This window comes from Neofelis nebulosa, chromosome 11 (genome assembly GCF_028018385.1).
Source record: "Neofelis nebulosa isolate mNeoNeb1 chromosome 11, mNeoNeb1.pri, whole genome shotgun sequence".
In the NCBI taxonomy this organism is placed as follows: domain Eukaryota; kingdom Metazoa; phylum Chordata; class Mammalia; order Carnivora; family Felidae; genus Neofelis; species Neofelis nebulosa.
The window spans coordinates 55,634,988-55,656,105 of record NC_080792.1 but is presented as its reverse complement, the minus strand read 5'-3'; the positions used below and the strand labels follow the sequence as shown (position 1 = coordinate 55,656,105).

The following is a 21,118-nucleotide window of genomic DNA, read 5'->3' as shown; positions in this document are numbered from 1 at the left end:
TGAATGATAATGCTGTCTTTATAGTCTCAAGCAATCGGAGGGAAAGATAAAAAATGTGCTCCACTGTCCCCATCAGGGCACTGTGCATTTTGGAGAGTGTGGGCAGGCTGTGGTGATGGAGCCCTAGCCTGCCCTGACAGGGACTTCTGTAATTTGCATACTTAGTGAGAAAAGACCAGAGATAGAGACGCTGCTTATGGATACAACGTCTGCCACACTCTCCGGGTGATCGAAGGAAAATCACGAATCAGGTTCTGCCTCGAAACGGGAACACTCGACCTTTTCTAAAACACAACCCCACTGGAATATAATAGGGTTAATGTAATAGAGGCCAGTCGCACATAGGTCGTTAGAGAGAAAAAATTGTGAATTTTTACCAGGAGGATCTTCCTCTGGTCCTTAGAAGCATGGTTTTAATGGATATAAATACAGAATTAAGACCAATTATTAGCCACTTGCATTGAGTTCCCGACACCTTCCACTGAGGAGCAGAGGAGGGCTTCTGAGCTCAGTGTCATCTGTGGAAGACTGGTCCTCAGGGAGTGGGCTGGGTGTCACAGGGACGCATGACTATGGGGATGCCTACGTGTGTGTGTGTGCGTGTGGGTGGGTAATGATTTGCGGTGGAAAGACACTGAAGACAAATTTAGTTACATCACATTCTTGACTTGGGTGTATTTATATTGGGCATTTAGAGTTTAAAGCTAATTAAATCGATTCATCATCTTTTGTGAAATACCCGAATGATTTTGTAAATGCTAATTAGGATAGAGGACATTTGCATCATTTAAAATTAGGCAATTGGCCATGTACAACATGTAGGTGATTCATTAATTTCAAGTAAATGTAATGCATGTAAGTAAATGGCAAGACTCTGAGGATTTCTCTGGTTGGTTCTGCCTTCTGTGGGGTTGTAAGGCACTTTTTCATGCTGCATTTTTATTACGGGTCTCTGCCAGGATGTTCTCAAATGCCACATCCTTTCAAGTGGATTCCATAGATGCACCAGTCAGTTTTTACATCGGACGAAGCCAATTGTGTGAGTGCTGGCTGTGCCCTCGGCACCTTACCCAGGTGGGAGGCCTAGGTGGTTCCTTCCTCCTATGCAGATGTGTTCTCACCACTGATCCAAACTGTGAGGCCACAGCTGATGGGGCCAGAATGAGCCACGGGCATTCGATCAATGGCTGGCCTAGGAGGAGGTGGCCTCGCATGAAAGTCCTTGTTTTCAGGGATAGTGTAGTAGGCTGAGTCTTTCAGTATCTTTCTCAGGAACTTCAACTGAAGATATGTGAAGAATCAGGCAGTTACAAGTAGAACTTTAGCTAAAATGCCCTCAGAAAGAAGGCAGTATGTAAAATCATGAAGCCCTACAAGTAGTGGTGAATAAGCAGAAACAGGGGTAAGTAAATGCCATGAAGTCAGGGAGACTCCAGAAGAAAAGGAGAGCTGTTGGCTGGAGGCAGCTGAGGGAGAGTTGAAACTATCAAATGGCAGAGAATGATCTAGATAGTCCAGTTACTAGAGATATACTGGATGATTCCAATTTCTGAACTGTAATGTGAGACTCAGCCAAAAATTTTCATGATGTCTGGTTAGCACGCGTGTATCCCAATAGTAAGCACACTCCCCAAGAGACCTCCAAACTTAAGGTAACAGAAGAGTATCTTTCCTTGCACGCCAAAGAGCCTACTACACGGTACACACCTGTGGTTTCCCTAACTCCTTCTTTTCTTTCAGTTTTATTGAGATAGAATTGACATAGGTCACTGTAAAGGTTGAAGGTGTACAGGACAGTGACTTGACTTCCATGTATTGTGCAGTAATTACCATCCATCATCTCATATAGATGCAAGGAAAGAAAAGAAAAAACTTTTTTCTATTTACTTAATTGTCTTTTAAGTGGAAGTTTGTTCCTTTCAACCCCCTTCCTCCAACACCCCTATCCTCTTTCCCCCACCTCTGGTAACCACAATTCTGATCTTTTCCCTTTTCCCTTGGTCTTTCTTCTTCCTTTCTTTCTCTTTCTTTTTTTCTTTCTCTTTCTTTTTTTCTTTCTCTTTCTTTTTTCTTTCTTTTCCTTCTTTTCCTTCTTTTCTTTCCTTCTTTTCCTTCTTTCTTTCTTTCTTTCTTTCTTTTCTTTCTTTCTTTCTTTCTTTCTTTCTTTCTTTCTTTCTTTCTTTCTTTCTTTCTTTCTTTCTTTCTTTCTTTCTTTCTTTCTCTTTCTTTCTTACTTTCCCACATCTAAGTGAGATCATACAGTATTTGTCTTTCTCTGTCTAACTTAGTTCACTTAGTACAATGCCCTCACGTCTATCTATGGTGTCACAAATGGCAGGGTATTTCTCTTTCGTATACTGTATATATATACCCCACATTTTCTTTATCCAGTTCATCTTTGATGGACACTTAAGTTGTTTCCACGTCTTGGCTAATATAAATTCTGCTGCAATGAACATGGGGGTCCAGATATCTTTCAAGATAGTGATTTTGTTTCTTTTGGTGAAATACCCAGAAGTGGAGTTGTTGGATCATAGGATAATTCTATTTTTAGTTTTTTTAAGTTTATTTATTTATTTTGAGAGAGAGAGAGAGAGCGAGCAAGCAAGCATGAGTGGGGGAGAGGCAGAGAAAGAGGGATAGAAAATCCCAAGCAGGCTCTGCACTGTGAGAACAGAGCCTTATGTGGGACTCAAACTTTCGAACTGGGAGATCATGACCTCAGCCGAAATAAAAAATCAGACGCCTAACTGACTGAGCCACCCAGCGCCCCCTATTTTCAATATTTGGAGCAACCTTCATACTGTTTTCTACAGTGGGTGCACCAATTTACATTCCCACCAACTGTGCCCAGGGGCTCCCTTTTCTCCACATCCTCACGAGCATTTGTCTCTTAGCTTTTTGATGCTCACTATTCTAACAGATATGAGGTGATATCTCATTGTATTTTTAATTCCTACTTCCCTAATGATTACTAACGAGCACCTTTTCATGTAGCTGTTGACCATTTGTATATCTTCTTTGGAAAAATGTCTATTTAGGTCCTTTGCCCATTTTAATTAGATTATTTTTTGTTGTTACAGAGTTGTATAAGTTTTTTTAAAATGTATTTTGGATAGTAACTTTTTCAGATATGTTATTTGCAAATATTTTCTTCCCTTTTTGTAGAATGCCTTTTTAAAAAAATGTTTTTCACTTTAAAAATTATATTAAATGTTTACTTATTTATTTTATGAACGAGAGGGAGAGAGTAGGGGAGGGGCAAAGAGAGAGGGAGAGAGAATCCCATGAAGGCTCCACACTGTCAGCACAGAGCCCGATGCAGGGCTCGAACTCATGAACCATGAGATCGTGACCTGAGCCCAAATTAAAAGTTGGATGCTTAACTGACTGAGCCACCCAGGCGCCCCTGCCTTTTCATTTATTGATCATTCTTTTTGTTGTGTGGAAGCTTTTTTGTTTGAGGTAGTCCCATTTGTTTTTAATTTTGTTGCTTGTGTTTTAGGTGCCTTATCCCCAAACTTGTTGCCGAGATTCATTCCAAGGAGTTTTCTTCATATTTTCTTTTAGGAGTTTTATGGTTTCAGGTCTTCAAGTCTTTAGTCCATTTTGAGTTAATTTTTGTGACTAGTATAAGAGAGTTTCATTTTTACATGTAAGTATCCAATTTCTCCAGCACCATTTACTGAACATACTGGCTTTTCTCCTGAAAAGTATTGAGTATTCTTTGCTCCCCTGTCCGATATTAGTTGACCACACATACGTGGGTTTATTTCTTGGCCCGCAATCTGTGCCATTGGTCTGTATGTCTGTTTTGGTGCCAGTACCATACTGTTTTGATCATTGTAGCTTTATAATATAGCTTGAAATCAGGAAGTGTGATGCCTCTTGCTTTTTCTTTCTCAGGATTGTTTTGGCTATTTGGGGTCTTTTGGGTGCTTTATATATATATATATATATATATATATATATATATATATATACATTTTAATTTTGCTGTTATTGTCTAAGTGCTCTGCATGGCTTTTAGCCTCATTTTTGTTCCCCACTTTTCCCGTTCCAGCTAGTTGCCACTTTGTCCCATACTCTTCACTACAGATATTCATGACCCAGAGCAAAGTGGTGATGAGGGCCACGAGGGTCACCAACCTTGCAGGTCACCAAAGGGATACTCTAGACACAACACGGCATGGGCTGCCTTTGACTTTTTAATCAATTTATCTTCATAATGGATAGAAGAAGATGTGATGATTTAGCTCAGATATTAGGTCGCAGCTAAATTTAGGGTAGAATCTCTCTCTCTCTCTCTCTCCTATTAAGGAATCAACTTCCTCTTATCCTTACATTCGCCCTTCCGCCATCCAAAGACAGAAGAATAGCTGTATAGCAGGGACGTTTTAGAGTTAGCACATATGTAGTTTGGCTAAGAAACTCTTTCCAGGAGCCAACATGAACCTTTCAAACTATTCTGTTTGTCTACACACTTATGCTCTGTAGTGATAGTGGACAGAGCTGCGTGAGTATCATATTTGACTTGCCATAAATATGTACTCTTCCTCTTCGAATTAGCCTTGGCCACTGCACAGAAGTAACTTCAAAAACCTGTAATTGCCTCTTTGTTTTAGCATTAGAACGTCCCTGAGTTTCGGTATGGCGTGTGGCTGCCCAGTTTGCACCTATATTTCCTACCTAGCCTCCCATGTGGCTAGGTGTGGCCGCGTGACTCAGTTTCCCCCAATGACATGTGAGCAGAGTGATGTTTGCAACTTATATGATTACTCTTTTAAAGGAAATCATCTTGGGGCACCTGGGTGTCTCAGTCAGTTGAGTGTCCGACTTTGGCTCAGGTCATGATCTCTCAGTTCGTGGGTTTGAGCCCAGTGTCGGACTCCGTGCTAACAGCTCGGAGCCTGGAGCTTGCTTTGGATTCTGTGTCTCCTTCTTTCTGCCCCTCCCCATTCATGCGCTCTCTCTCTCTCTCTCTCTCTCTCTTTCAAAAATGAATAAACATTAAAAAAATTTTGTTAAAGGAAATCATCTTTATTAACCTCCATTTTCTCTTTGGCTATCTTCCAGTCCCAGATGGGATATTGGTTAACCAGCTCTACTCATGCAGATGAGGTCAATATAGTAGGAAACGGCAGAGCAGGAAGATAGAAGGATGTTGACCCCTTAGATAGCCTGGTGGAGCAGAGCCGCCTACACGTTGGAGTACCTCTAGACTGATGCACGAGAGAGCAATAAATATCTTTCTTGTGTGAGTTTTCTCGTGCATTTTTGAGTTTCTTTGTTACAAAGGCCAAGTCTATGCCCTAACCAATATACAATGGTGGACACTAAGTACTCAGGAGCCAGACGGGGGTGCTGAGTAAGTGTCATGTCACACACATTGTAGCATTTGATGCCTTCTCTGCTTAGTCTGGTGTAGATTTCTCATTTTATTCTGGGTATTTATTTGTTTTGAGGGGAGGGAGGGGAGGATTGTCCCTTTGTTTTGAATAGATTCATCTTACCTTGTTTCCTAGACTCTAAATCCCTCAGAAAATAGTGCTAGTGACACAAATGCTGCTGAATAAATGACAACTATCTGTCTCAAGGGATAAGAGCTGCTTGGTCTTCCGGAATGACTCCGTATTCTCTTATGTGACATCCTTTTCCTGGGTGTATCAATTCTGTTGTTAATGAATCAATTCTGGTGAACGACCCCCCCCCCCCCACACACACAGTTTTCAATCCATTTTCATGGCAGCAGCATATGCGAATACAGGAAACATCTGAAATGATGATTTTGAATGAGGAATGATGCCCATTCTATTTATCACTCTAAATATAAGCAGGTGGAATTAAAAATTCTCATGATTGCACTTTAGTCAAATGTTCGATTCATGATCATTCTGCCATGCATGAGTTAGTAATACATTTGCTGCATAATAAAAGAAAGTTCAAGACAACAGTGAATCAAATAAGATACATATATTTTTTCTAACATGAAAGAGGCCTGGAGATGGGCAGCCAAGGGATGATATGTGGCTCTTGGTCATTGGGTTTTCAGGCTCCTTCTAACTTGTCTTTGCAAATCCCTGAAAATGGTTTCCATTCTGAAGATTCCCTCATGGTTAGCAAAAACCCCTGTGGTGATAGCCAGTGTGTCAGAGTCGCAGGCAGTGGGATGAGGGGAGGGCAAAGGGCCTTTATCTGACTATTTCCTTTTAAAGACCTCTTTTCGAATTTTTACTAAATGAACTTTCACCTCATTGGTCAGAACTTCGCCATGCCCAGTTACACAGCTGCCCAAATAAAATCAAGGTTTTGTATTGTTTTTTTTTTTTATTATTATTTTTTAAATTTATTTATTTATTTATTTTTTAATATATGAAATTTACTGTCAAATTGGTTTCCATACAACACCCAGTGCTCATCCCAAAAGGTGCCCTCCTCAATACCCATCACCCACCCTGCCCTCCCTCCCACCCCCCATCAACCCTCAGTTTGTTCTCAGTTTTTAACAGTCTCTTATGCTTTGGCTCTCTCCCACTCTAACCTCTTTTTTTTTTTTTTTCCCTTCCCCTCCCCCATGTGTTTCTGTTACGTTTCTCAGGATCCACATAAGAGTGAAACCATATGGTATCTGTCTTTCTCTGTATGGCTTATTTCACTTAGCATCACACTCTCCAGTTCCATCCACGTTGCTACAAAAGGCCATATTTCATTCTTTCTCATTGCCACGTAGTATTCCATTGTGTATATAAACCACAATTTCTTTATCCATTCATCAGTTGATGGACATTTAGGCTCTTTCCATAATTTGGCGATTGTTGAGAGTGCTGCTATAAACATTGGGGTACAAGTGCCCCTATGCATCAGTACTCCTGTATCCCTTGGATAAATTCCTAGCAGTGCTATTGCTGGGTCATAGGGTAGGTCTATTTTTAATTTTTTGAGGAACCTCCACACTGCTTTCCAGAGCGGCTGCACCAATTTGCATTCCCACCAACAGTGCAAGAGGGTTCCCGTCTCTCCACATCCTCTCCAGCATCTATAGTCTCCTGATTTCTTCATTTTGGCCACTCTGACTGGCGTGAGGTGGTATCTGAGTGTGGTTTTGATTTGTATTTCCCTGATGAGGAGCGACGTTGAACATCTTTTCATGTGCCTGTTGGCCATCCGGATGTCTTCTTTAGAGAAGTGTCTATTCATGTTTTCTGCCCATTTCTTCACTGGGTTATTTGTTTTTCGGGTGTGGAGTTTGATGAGCTCTTTATAGATTTTGGATACTAGCCCTTTGTCCGATGTGTCATTTGCAAATATCTTTTCCCATTGTATTGTTTTTAACTAAGGATGAAGGGGAAGCATCAATGATGGGTAGACTGCCTGCCTTATAATTAGAAAATTCTCACTAACTAGACCAAGGGTTGGCAAACCATGGCCTGTGGGCCAAATCTGGCCTGCAGCCTACTTTTCGTAAGTAACAAGTTATTGAAACAAAACCATGTGCGTTCATTTATACATTGTCTAGAGATGATTTAATGCTACCAAAAGCAGAGCTGAGTAGTAGTCACAGACATGGTATGGCCTACAAGTCTAAAATATTTCCCATCTGGTCCTGTTGAACAAGTTTGCCAACCCCTGTTCTAGAACATGGAGGACAGATTCTGATACATAAATGACCTCATTCCTCGGGAGGCTATTAGAGGAGCAGGGTTGAACCTATTATAGATTCAGTAATAATCTATTCTCCAGCCCCAGTGAAATTAAGTCTACTAGGCATACATTTGGTCGCAAGTAACATAAAACCTGACTAATAGCGGATTCAACAAAGAAGCGTTTATTCATCTCACATACGAAGAAGTCCGGAAGTACAAGGTCGAGGGCTGGTGTGGATACTGAATAATGCTTTCAAAACTAGACTCCTTTTCTTCCCTCGGCCGTGGCCAGAATGTTGGCTTTCATCTCCTTGCTTATTGGAGGTTGCCCGTGGTACCTAAAGGCATTATGTCTGCGTCCTGCATAGGAAGAAGGAGTAAGTGTCAAAGGCCAAAAGGGGCATGAGTCTGTCCCTTTCCATAAACTTTCCCGCGGGTTCTCATCGGCCACAACTCTATTCTCATGACAACTGCCAGCAGCAGAGCATTCTGGGATGGTGAGAACATACATTGGACTCATGAGTGGGGCGAACAAATGGAGATCCTGTTGGAAGGGGAGACAGTAGCAGTATGTCTGTACAGGGCTCCTCACAATTAACTGGGCCACTCTCGCACCTCGTTATGGTCTCATCTTTCTTTCTTTCCTTTTTTTTTTAAATTTATTTAATTTGTTTTATTTTTTAATTCTCTACACTTTATTTTATTTATTTATTTTTATTAATTTATTTTTTAAATTTACATCCAAGTTAGCTAGCATATAGTGTGCAACAGTGATTTCAGGAGTAGATTCCTTAGTGCCCCTTACCCATTTAGCCCATCCCCCCTCCCTCGACCCCTCCCGCAACCCTCTGTTTGTTCTCCATATTTAAGAGTCCTTCTGTTTTGTCCCCCTCCCTGTTTTTATATTATTTTTGCTTCCCTTCCCTTATGTTCATGTGTTTTGTCTCTTAAAGTCCTCATAATACCCTCTAGTTCCATCCACGTAGTTGCAAATGGCAAGATTTCATTCTTTTTGATTGCTGAGTAATACTCCATTGTGTGTGTGTGTGTGTGTGTGTGTGTGTGTATGTGTGTGTGTGTGTGTATACCACATCTTCTTTATCCATTCATCCATCGATGGACATTTGGGCTCTTTCCATATGTTAGCTATTGTTGATAGTGCTGCTATAAACATGGGGGTGCATGTGTCCCTTTGAAACAGCACACCTGTATCCCTTGGATAAATGCCTAGTAGTGCAATTGCTGGGCCCTAGGGTAGTTCTATTTTTAGTTTTTTGAGGAACCTCCATATTGTTTTCCAGAGTGGCTACACCAGCTTGCATTCCCACCAACAGTGCAACAGAGATCCTCTTTCTCCACATCCTCGCCAACGTCTGTTGTCTGAGTTGTTAATGTTAGCCATTCTGACAGGTGTGAGGTCTCATTGGGGTTTTGATTTGTATTTCCATGATGATGAGTGATGTTGAGCATTTTTTTCATGTGTCGGTTGGCCATCTGAATGTCTTCGTTGAAGAAGTGTCTATTTGTGACTTTCTTTGGCCCATTTCTTCACTGGGTTATTTGGCTTTTGGGTATTGAGTTTGATAAGTTCTTTATAGATTTTGGATACTAACACTTTATCTGATATGTCATTTGCAAATATCTTCTCCTATTCCGTTGGCTGCCTTTCAGTTTGCTGATTGTTTCCTTCACTGTGCAGAGCTTTTTATTTTGATAAGGTCCCAATAGTTTATTTTTGCTTTTGTTTCCCTTGCCTCCAGAGATATGTTGAGTAAGAAGTTGCTGCGGCCAAGGTCAAGGAGGTTTTTGCCTGCTTTCTCCTCGAGGATTTTGATGGCTTCCTGCCTTATGTTTAGGTCTTTCATCCATTTTGAGTTTATTTTTGTGTGTAGTGTAAGAAAGTGGTCCAGGTTCATTCTTGTGCATGTCGCTGTCCAGTGTTCCCAGCACCACTTGCTGAAGAGACTGTCTTTATTCCATTGGATATTCTTTCCTGCTTTGTCAGAGATTAGTTGTCCATAGGTTTGTAGGTCCATTTCTGGGTTCTCTATTCTGTTCCACTGATCTGAGTGTCTGTTTTCGTGCCAGTACCGTACTGTCTTGATGATTACAGCTTTGTACTACAGCTTGAAGTCCAATGGTCTCACCTTTCCTGCATGCCCCTTCCTATAACAGCTCCTGAAATTAATTTTGTTCTTTTTACCTCCCTTACATACTCTTTGCTAGGTGAGAAACCTGGAAATGAGCCTGAAGAGGTAAAGCTGCAGAAAGCCAGCAAACAGATCGTGCAGAATGTCATCCTGCAAGCTGTTCAGCAAGTGTCCCAGGAGAGCCGGCAGAGGGAAGACAGAACCGGTGACAACCAGGGCAACTTCCAGCTGGGCGTGGGGGAATTAACCAAGAAGCACGAAAAGAAGTAACACAGTGGATCTGGCTCTTGTCATATGCCTGGTTACCAGCCTTCCTCTTAGTATAGGATGCGTTGCCAAAACGTTGCCAGTAAAGCAAACCAAAGTGTCGTCAGCACCTAGCAGTAGAATGAATTCGCGCTAGTCCTTGGCTGAGAAGCACTGTTTTGAAAAAGTGCATTAGAAGATTCTGTTTATATTAAGGCAGTGCCTCTGAAACATAGCGGGGCCAAATACAACACTGTAATTGCAAAAGTAGTTTTGCAACACAATTTATTTTTAAGGTTCTTTTTTTTCTAAAGATTCTGTCTTGTTTGTTTACTTTCGCCCTTGATGCATCTTTCTGTGAATCTAACCAGCAATCCTTTTTGCTGAAAAACTGAGTGCAGTACTGTGTCCTTTATAATATTTTAAAAAGACATGCTGGAGAAGTGAAGGAATGGAGTTTGTCACCTTCAAATATGGAATTAAAGGCTTCACTGAGTTCAGGTCTCAGATCAAATTGAGCAAAGGCAAATTTTACGGCTTAGTCCCTCAGGTCTTACAAGGCATATATTTATATTACTTTTTAAAAAGGAGGAGTTTAACTTTTCAAGAACTCAGTTTCTTGGTCTCAGTTCTCTCAAGTGTTTGATACGGGGTGTTTACCCTCTGTGCAGAAATCCTTGGGAAATACAGATTTCTTTTTCCATGTCAAAATAAGACAAGTGATAGATCTGAATGCATGCCTTGCCCATGACTCTGTTTTTTAGCAGCCCTGTGAAGAGCAACTAGACCCACAGATTCCATGCTGGGGATACACTAGGGTCTGATTATGGGGTGCAGTGTCTTGGACGGAGCTGTGGGGCTTTATAAATACTATGTTGTCATCGGGCTACACATTTGCAGTAGTACCTTACTAGTGGGAGCCTTTCTTTTCCCCTCCACAAATTAAAAGTACATTTTTGAGTTATAAAAATCATGCACATCAGGAATAAATAACCCTGCAAATGGGAAAAGCATTTTTCAGCTCTCCGAAGCATGACAATACAGTGGGAACAATAAAGTAACTGTTTTGGGCAATGCAGTATAGAGATCTACGTGTGTATGAAAAAAGTCATCTTCATTGCCATAGTATGACTTCTGCTCCACTCCCATGTGGATAATGCACATCTCTCTGAAGTCATTAGAACCCCATAGTCTGGGTTTCACCACAGTCACTGAGTTGGTGCTACTGAGGACAGAGAGAGAATTTGACCTTTAGTAAAAAATCCTTTGGCTTTAGAATATCGATGTCTACGTTTAATAGTTTTTAAAAAGCCAGTATTAGCATATATGTTATGACTGATATTAAGATCTACTTAGAGAATTCCAGTATGCTACACTTTCCAGAATAGATACTATTGATGATAGTAAATGAATGAAAACACTCTCTTATCAACTGTTGGGCTATCTCGTATGATGCACAGGTGGAATAAATTCACAGGGAGAATGGCGATGAGAGGGAGCAGAGGGGGTTAAAATTAAATGTGATTTATTCATAAATATTTTTTGCGTCATGAACTCATGACAATTGAAGAAGGAGTTTAAGTTGATCTGAAGTCATATAATTGATATATAATTGTACAGTGTACTTAATGGGAATGAAGGGATTAAGGGAAATTATTCGGAAGGATCTATAATAAAAAAATAAACCCAATGCTTGTAGTTTGCAAGTGATCTGGCACCATGTCTACTGAGATGTCTGGGCATAACCACCCCTGGACCTCGCTGTCATTATCGTGTGGCAGAAACACAGAAATGTATCATCTTTCCTCTCTGGTGTGTCTGTGCTAACCCAGTGGGGATCTTTGAGAACATCTGATTAACCTCTGTATCTAAATATTATTTGTAAATAAAACATACCCAGCTTTGAAATATGTTGTCATTGTAAGCCAGGTTTCCTACACCCTACTGTTGGGCTCATTTCATCTGTGGACCTCACATTTATATGGGACCATGAGGCACCCCAAGTTTACCAAACCCCTAGATGTCATGACCCCGAGAGTGCTCCTTCCATGGGCCTTTACTGTAAGTCTGTGGGGTGGTGGTTCCTGAGGCTTGGGCAGAAAAGGACCAGTGGTAAGAAGTGACCCTTTGATCTCAGGAAGTGAAGGTGAGTGGATCCGGAGAGTTGAATGTCTTTCATTATCTTTCTGAGATGGAACATCTACAAAGAGGAACAGAGATATCGATGAATTCTTGGAAGAAGAAAACAAAGTTAAGCAATCCCTGCCCTCCGTAGATCGGTGCCGTATTGGCAGAATCCTAAGAAAGCTCAGCTGTAAAAATAAACCCATCTGTCAAACTCTTGCCGATCTCTGTCAGTATAAAGTTATTGGCTTTGAAAGGAGCCTATGGATCCTCATGTGGCATAGGATTAAGGTGGGCTTCCACTTATTGTCATAAACCAGCACACTGCTTTTGGTTTTGGGAATTTTATCTTCTTGGTTTACGACATGGTAAAGCTTACAGGGGCCTCCCAGCTCTGTGTGATCAGCCGTTCATCTTTTACTTTGCCTGTCTCTGGAGTGGACCAAAGAGAAAAGTCCTTTTATGTGGCTTTTCTGTATTAATCTATGCAGTGTGAACAGTATAAATAGATTCAAAAAAACATACTGCTTCCTGGGCTTTATCTCTATTTTTCTTCTCTCTCTTTTTGAGCTGCTTTGTATTCTCTTATGGTGTATTATCTTATTTCAGGTTACAAAAAAATGAATGGGCCATTTAAAAATAAACATTGTTATTTATGCCAATCAGGAATGAATATCTGTTTTCAAGGTGTTAAGATCTCTGTGAAAAAAATGTTAAAAAAAGGAAAATTTGAATTTATCCACTGTAACAGCCATTCCAATAAAATACAATAGAGAATAAAGTCTCTGAGAAACCTGGTAACTATTATAACTACTATTGTACCCCAAAAGGTCAAAGACTAAACACTTGAGCAAATTCTTCAGTTCACGTAAGGAGAATGTGGAAACCACAATAATATCTTTTCTCTTGAATGTGAGAAAGTGTGCTGAAATCTATTAGTGCACATTCATTCATTTTTCTCATTGCCACAACCTTGCAATACGTTGCATCTGGGAAGATCTCAGTCTCCTTTTGTAGATAAAGTCACACTGAGTCTCAGAGAGGTTAAATATATCCTAAGTGAGGAATAGTAGGTACTGTTGGGCACAGGAGTACATGAACCACTGATCCTGACCACGGGGAGCATATGAATTAGCTAGGGAGCTTAAGAAATATAAATTCGGGAGACATCTATGTTAAGATCAAAGACTAAAACTCCCTTTTAGAATACCTTTCTAGCCAGAAATGTAACAAAAATAGTAAAGGGCCCCCAAAATCGTCATCAATAGAAAAAGTTCAATGCCATTAGCATCAAAAAGTGGTGGCTAGGGAAAGAAAAAGGAAACTGCAGAGGGAACAAAATAGACCACCCTAGAGCATGGTGACTTCACTTTACTCCTCAGAGCCACCGTGGTGAGTCCACGGAATCCTGCCCCACTTGAGGAGAGAGACGAATGCCATGGGTGACTTTGTAGTTCGTTGACCAAGGTGTAGAGGAAATGGCTCTTAGGAGGAAACGGGAAAAATAGGAGAAGGTGTTTCTCTCACAAAGAAGGGACAACCTTGCCTTAAAGAAATGAAGAAAGAAAGAAAAAGAAACACGCATAATCAAAATAATCCCCTCGTCATATTCTAGGAAAATGGATGTGAAATGTTCAATATGAGTACTTGCAGAGTAAGAGAAAAATCCTTGACATTTCTACAGGAAATATTCAGAGCAATATTCAATAACTTAAGGAAGAAAAGGCTGCAAGGTAGATCTGAAAAGGAAAGTATGAAGTAAGGGTATTATTCCTAGCCAAGATGTCACTCAAGAATAAAGGCAAGAATAGATAAACAAACAAACAAATCTGTTTTGTTTGTTTTTAATTTGAGAGAGAGAGTGAAAGCACACACGTGAGTTGGGGAGAGGGGCAGAGGGAGAGAAAAAGAGAATCCCAAGCAGGCTCCACACTCAGTGCAGAGTCTGACACAGGGCACAGTCCCATGACCCTGGGATCAAGAGTCAGATGTTCAACTGACTGAGCCACCCAGGCCCCTCTCCAGCCGTCTGTCTTAAAGTTTCCTGGTGCTCAAGGCCCCTTCTTGAAAAAACTGGTCATGAACTTTGTCAAACGAAAAGATAAAATAGAGTTTAGCAATGTCACTTTACTACAGGAAAGGGTGAGGAGCAGTGCCTTCACTTAAATATCAAGTAAATATCGCACAGTTGTGAAAATCAGGCCATAGAAAAGACTGTAAATTGTTAGATCTTGACAGTATGAAAATATAACAAAAATCTTGAGGTGGGACAAGGGAAATGACATCATACTAATGACTTCATCTGTCAGAGAAAAGAGAATTGATCTGATCTTAAGTTGAATGATCTAGTTAAAAACCCAGTGCTACAAAATTCTTAATTGATTTCATAATTCCTTTTCTTAACCTTAGAGGAATGTATTAGAAAATAATATATTATGATAAAGATGTATTTGAAGTTAACAATACCTTTAGTTTCATTTAGGTTCTTTTCCTTTCATTAAGTAAAAAAAATAAGTGATATATATATATATATATATATGTATTTTGTATATACATTGCTTATCTCATATCTATCATTATTTATCATCTATTGAAATTCCTTAATGCCATACATGACCGCTATTGGGTCATTCTTCCACTGAAGCTAAACAGGAAGATTCTAGCAGCTTGTGAAGACCCAGGGTGATCTTACTATTGAGAAAAGTAATTCCTTTAATCATTAGACGTAGGCCACATAAATGTCCCACAGTCCAAGTAATAAAATGAAGAAAAGAATAACTTTATTCCTATGGCGTTTTTCAATTTTTATTTTAAAAACATTAAAAAAAAATTTTTTTATTCTTTATTTATTTTTGAGAGAGTGAGAGCAGGGAAGGAACAGAGAGAGAGGGAGACACAGAATCGGAACCAGGCTCCAGGCTCTGAGCTGTCAGCACAGAGCCCAACATGGGACTCGAACCTACGAACCGTGAGATCATGACCTGAGCCGAAGTCGGACACTTAACCGACTGAGCCACCTAGGTGCCCCTAATAATTTTTTTTGATGTTTTTATTTATTTTTGAGGCAGAGAGAAAGCGCGAGCTGTGGAGGGGCAGAGAGAGAAAGGGAGACAGATCTGAAGCGGGCTCCCCCCTGACAGTAGAGAGCCCAATGCGGGGCTCGAACTCACAAACTGTGGGATCACGCCCTGAGCCGAAGTCAGATGCTTAGCCTACTGAGCCACCCTCAGGTGCCCCTGGTTTTCTCTTTTTAAAGCAAGTTGCTGTTGTAAACAGATGCCTACCTGATTTCTACTTAACCGATTAACCAGTGCTTTTCCTACATGTCTTACACTTGTGTCTAAGAATCCAGGTTCTTGAATGCTCCACTAATTGAGATACGTGTCCAGCTGACGCTGGTGGTGGCCATCCGTACGCTCTCAGCATTTGCCATTTCCCTGTGCACAGATGACTTCTTAGTGCAAATCGCTGTCGCTCTTTGCGTGTGGGCTTTTTCTGGCTGGCTATAGCTGTGTGCTCAGTCCACGCAGGGGCAGCTGGAGGTATGGGGGATCCACCGCCCCCCCCAGCAGCCCTCTTATGATGATAGCTGGGAGCTGGTGCATATGTAGCCCAGCCCACCGCCCCTCAGGTGGTCCAACTCCACGCAGTCTCCTCGTGGTTGTCAGCCTGATGAGTCCCAGGTGCGCACAGCCCTTGCCTTCTCTCTCTTTCTCCACCATTTTCCTTCCCACGGGGGCTTCCTAGGGTAAGATCCAAAATGAACTCCTTTCACTCAAATCGTTGTTTCAGGGTCTACTTCTCAGGGGACCAGACTTAAGACAGTGGTATTACGGCTGTTTCGTATCAAAGAAAACCGAGGTTACTTAACGGCTTCTGTTCTGTTGCGGGAAAATTGGACCAGCCTTTCTGCAGAGACAATCTGCTCCGAGCAGATAGTGAGCAGTAGCTGGCGTCTTTCAGAACAAATCCCCAAAGTAATAGATCGTAAGTTGGTTAAGATATCAGATGTGTTGTGTATTTTAATTTTATTACGGATATCCTGGTTGTCTTCAGATTGGTTTATCTCAGTTCTGTTTTCTGAGTTGGCTAACGCGTATAACCGTTGGATCCAGATAGATACCAAATAAACAGGCATCAAAGCCTGCTCTGTTAGGGGAAAGTGGTCGAGAGACCATTGCCGGGCCACAAACCTTATGTTGGGATTTAACCAACAGGAAACAAATTTTAGGTCCGATGATTTTGTCAGTGCCTTGTCTGATGAAACTGGGTCTTTTCTTTGGCAAGCCTCGGGAGGGAATCATTCCTTAAAATGTATTTACTGTTTGGCTGATGCTTTGTAACTAAAGGTTGCCTTTTAAATCTGGAGAACGAATTCATGTAGATCTATGATTTGCTCCTCGTTTTTAAAGAGCTCAGTTTATGGAACAAGGCAATGTTGTTGAAGTCAAGCTAATCTGTTAGCCAGGTGAGCTGGGTGCTAGTCCCAGAGGCGATTGCGAAAAACGCCTTGTGTCACTCTTTCACAACATCGATCACAGTATGCAATTATATACTTAGTGTTTAGGTTATCTCTTTAAATTTCTGTCTCTGGGGCTAAATCGTTGGCTTTATGAAAGCGAGTCATGTATCTGTCTTGTGTAACTCGTATCTTAGTACAGCCTCGACAAGTGCCCATTAATTGCCTATTGAACAAACGAATATATTACCTGTGGGCCATTTGCAAGGTTACATTTGGATTTTCTGAACCTCGGTTTCCTCATGTGTAGACTAGAGCTGGTCACGGTGATCCTTAAACTTCTTTCTAGTTTTTTTTTTGTTTTTTTTTAATTTTTTTTTTAACGTTTATTTATTTTTGAGACAGAGAGAGACAGAGCATGAACGGGGGAGGGGCAGAGAGAGAGGGAGACACAGAATCCGAAGCAGGCTCCAGGCTCTGATCTCTGAGCCATCAGCCCAGAGCCCGATGCGGGGCTCGAACTCATGGACCGTGAAATCATGACCTGAGCTGAAGTTGGTGACTTAACCGACTGGCCACCCAGGCACCCCTTGTTCATTTTTGGACTACATATAAATGGAGTCACACAGTATGCATTATTCCTTGGTCTTCTTCCCTGAACATTTTGTCAGTGAGATTCACTCGTGCTGGTGTAAAGAGTGGTGATTTGTTTTGTTTATTTGCTGTGTATTATTGTGTATAAATATAACAATACTTATTTATCAGTTCTACTAGGGGTTTCCCTCAATTTTGGCTATTACAAATAAAATCACTATAAATATTCTTTAAACATTTTTTTTTTTAACGTTTATTTATTTTTGAGACAGAGGGAGACAGAGCATGAACGGGGGAGGGGCAGAGAGAGAGGGAGACACAGAATCTGAAACAGGCTCCAGGCTCTGAGCTGTCAGCACAGAGCCTGACGCGGGGCTTGAACTCACAGACTGTGAGATCATGACCTGAGCCGAAGTCGGACGCTTAACTGACTGAGCCACCCAGGCGCCCCTAAACATTTTTTTTAAGTTAAGAGACAGCACGAGCAGGGGAGGGGCAGAGAGAGAGAGAGAGAGAGGGAGAAAGGGGATCCCAAGCAGGCTCTGCACTGTCAGCATAGAGCCCGATGTGGGACTCAATCCCATAAACTGGGAGATCATGACCTGAGGAAAAATCAAGAATCAGACGCTTAACTGAGCTACCCAGGCAACCCAATCACCGTAAACATCCTTGTGCTAATCTTTGGGGAAGGGGTATACAATACTGTCTCCCTTGGGTAAATACCCAGAAATTGGATTACTGGGTGATTACATGTGTTTATTTACTGGATTCTGCCAAAGAGGCTTCCAGTGCAATAGTACTCAGCTATCCTCCTACTAGTAATATATGGGTTCTAAGAGACTATGGCAAATTTCGCTCTGCCTTCCAAAGCCTTTGGTTCCCCAACCTCCTACTTGCAATTCCAGAATTCAGCAAGAGCCCTTTGAAGGGTGGGAAACTGGCCTCATTTTGGATACTTCACATTTCCATTCAGTCCATCTGGCTGCCAAAATCCTTGCGGATTTTATTTTCCTCCAGTCCTCACCTAAAACCAGCCAACTACCTGCCCCCAGTAAGAAGACAGTTGGTGATAACTCACCCTGGAAAGATTTCCCCTAATCTGAAATTCTAGTTTGTGTAGTTCCCACGGCATCCTTGCCACGCTGCCTTCATTAAGGTATGCTTTTTGTGATTCATCCTTTCTTTCCTAGATGCTGCTAGTGTCAGCTTCCTTTCCGGAAGCAGAAATCCTCTGATTCTGTGAATTATGAATCCAGACACGTTGGGCCCAGTACTATCATACCAGTTACACATCCCGTTTGTAGTACTGGGATCAAAGAGAAGAATGAACACCCGATTTTGGCCCTCGTTTGTTTTAGAATCGTAACGCTGGAAGGAGTCTTGAGTACCTGCTTACTCTATTGATGTCCTTGCTCATGTGAAATGGTTCACGCTGAGCGAATTTTGATAGGCTCGAAGTCACTTAAAATTATGCTTGGAGTGGGCAATAAAGAAATCCAGTGCTATTCGATAACTCTTTTCATCTCTTGTCTCTTTTTGTCCAACGTTCTGTAAACCCCTCGTACCCTCTACAATAATCTCTGCCCTCCCTTCACCAAGCTTCTGCTTCATCGCCCTCCCTTAATTTCGAATCCAACTATGAAAGGAGAACAGGTGAGAGAGAGAGAAGGGAAAAAGGGAAAAAAGAAGGCTAAGATAAATCAGGCAAAGAGTGTGCTTTGTGCTCAGGGTAGCAAATATGCGTGTGTGTGTGTGTGTCCACGTGCAAGCATGTGTGTGAGTGTGTTTGTATGCGTTAGGGCAGGCTTGTGTCCGAACTCCAAACCTGCATGTTTACAATTAACTTAAGCAAAATTTTCTGGACCAAACTTCCAAAGAAAAGTTTTTCATTAAAACTGAATGATGAACTCAGAGCCTTACTACTGTTTTAGGAAAACGACACGAAACAAAAACCCTACAAGCGACAAAAATACTCTTCAGCATGTTGTAAAAATATTTTCCTTTTGGAGCAGCTTAATATCCTAATCTGTCTTAAATAACTTATGCTTGTTTTGATTAAGTTAAAAGTTTATTGGAAATTAGAATTCAGTCTGAAATAATTATTCAACCATCATAAATCACCCTGGTGCTGATGTTTGTTCAAAGCTAATTAGGTTCGTGCCCCTAAGCAAATGAGTTTATCTTCCCAGTGTTTGTTTTTATTATTTCAGAGAAAGAGGATCATTATACCAATTCCACTTATTATCAGGTCAGTACGTGATCAGTGTCTGAATGTTGGTATCATTAAATTCAGTCCTGGGCGTCTGGGTGGCTCAGCCGGTTAAGCGTCCGACTTCGGCTCAGGTCATGATCTCACGGTTCGTGGGTTCGAGTCCCACGTCGGGCTCTGTGCTGCCAGCTCAGAGCCTGGAGCCTGCTTCGGATCCTGTGTCTCCCTCTTTCTCTGCCCCTCCCCTGCTCACACTGTCTCTCTCTCTCAAAAATAAATAAATGTAAAAAAAAAAAAAATTCAGTCCTGGGGATCCCAAGATCTGAATGAATGGAGAGTTCCTCAATACTACATAGACCTCTGTGCCAAGAGCACTATGTGGTATCTTAACTGCGTGGAACAAGCAGAATAAGTCTTTTTACCTGGACTAGTAAAAGGCCTGAGCATCTTGCTGTACACCCCCCTTGTGTATGTGTTCTTACGTTCTTCATTTTCTCTTCCAAGGATAGGAGTAATCTTTTCCTACCGTGTGTGTGAGTGAGAGCCATTAGAAGGTTGGTCCTGGGCAGAAAAGGGTTCCAAGAAAATATAGTTTTTTTCCTCCAATCCAATTCTATTTATACTGCCCATCCCATGGTTATATCCCATATTATATCCCATGGTTAATGATTTAGGTATATGAGCATTCCCTTTTGTCCTTGACACACACGAGTGGAGCTGAAGGAAGCTCCTCGGCTCCCTCTAGAGGGAAAAGTGTGCTATTAACATTACTTCAGAGGATTAGTTCAAGAACATGCCTGAATGACTAGACTTCATTAAGTAAGTTCAAAGTACCACACAAATTCATTCGGTCGGAAACCGGATACTAGGCACTGTGTGAAAACTCTAATTTGCAGGATGCTCTTAAGAAGGCGTAAGAAAGGGGCGCCTGGGTGGCTCAGTCCTTTAAGCGTCCAACTTCGGCTCAGGTCACGATCTCACAGTCTGTGAGTTCGAGCCCCGCGTCGGGCTCTGTGCTGACCGCTCAGAGCTGGAGCCTGCTTCGGGTTCTGTCTCCCTCTCTCTCTGCCCCTCCCCCGCTCATGCTCTGTCTCTCTCTGTCCCAAAAATAAAATAAAAAACGTTGAAAAAAAAAATAAGGTGTATTTATTTATTTTGAGAGAGGGAGAGAGAGAGAGAGGTAGAGAGAGAGAATCCCACGCAGGCTCCGTACTGTCAGCATGGAGCTCAACATGGGGCTCAGTCTCACGAACCCTGAGATTATGACCTGAGCCAAGATCGAGTTGGGACACTTAATCAACCGAGCCATCCAGGTGCCCCAGAATCTTTTATTTACTTTTAAGAATCCATTCAGGGATCTTATCGTCCCCAAAGTATTTCTCACACTTCTACACTTCCATTCAGCCAACGAGACTGGTCTATACACAGTCTCCTGCGTGTCCAAAGGTCCCCGGGGTGCCACTCTCTTAGTATCTGCTACATATTCTTACAGTTGTCTGCTGAAGTGTCCGTCTCTGCTGGTAGATTAGAAGTGTCTCTAGGGCAGGGGCCATATCATAATCCTTCTTATACTCGCATGATATAGTGCCTTGAATATGGTTTGTACTCAGTAGATACGGAGATGAGTTGTACTTTGACTTTCCAGCGTATATTCTGAGCTGTGCTGCATTCTAGGGATGCGGCACAGATGAAG

The 21,118-nt window shown here is 41.6% G+C and overlaps 1 protein-coding gene across 1 annotated transcript in view; it reads left to right on the top strand.

Annotated features, from left to right (window-relative positions):
- AKAIN1 (A-kinase anchor inhibitor 1) overlaps positions 1-12,944 on the top strand; it is a 56,152-nt gene extending 43,208 nt beyond the window's left edge. Inside the window, exon 2 of the mRNA XM_058692614.1 lies at positions 9,870-12,944. Coding sequence (XP_058548597.1) covers positions 9,870-10,063 — 194 coding nt within the window. The 3' untranslated portion in view covers positions 10,064-12,944. The remainder of the gene's footprint in view (positions 1-9,869) is intronic.
- The last annotated feature ends 8,174 nt before the right edge of the window (positions 12,945-21,118 follow it).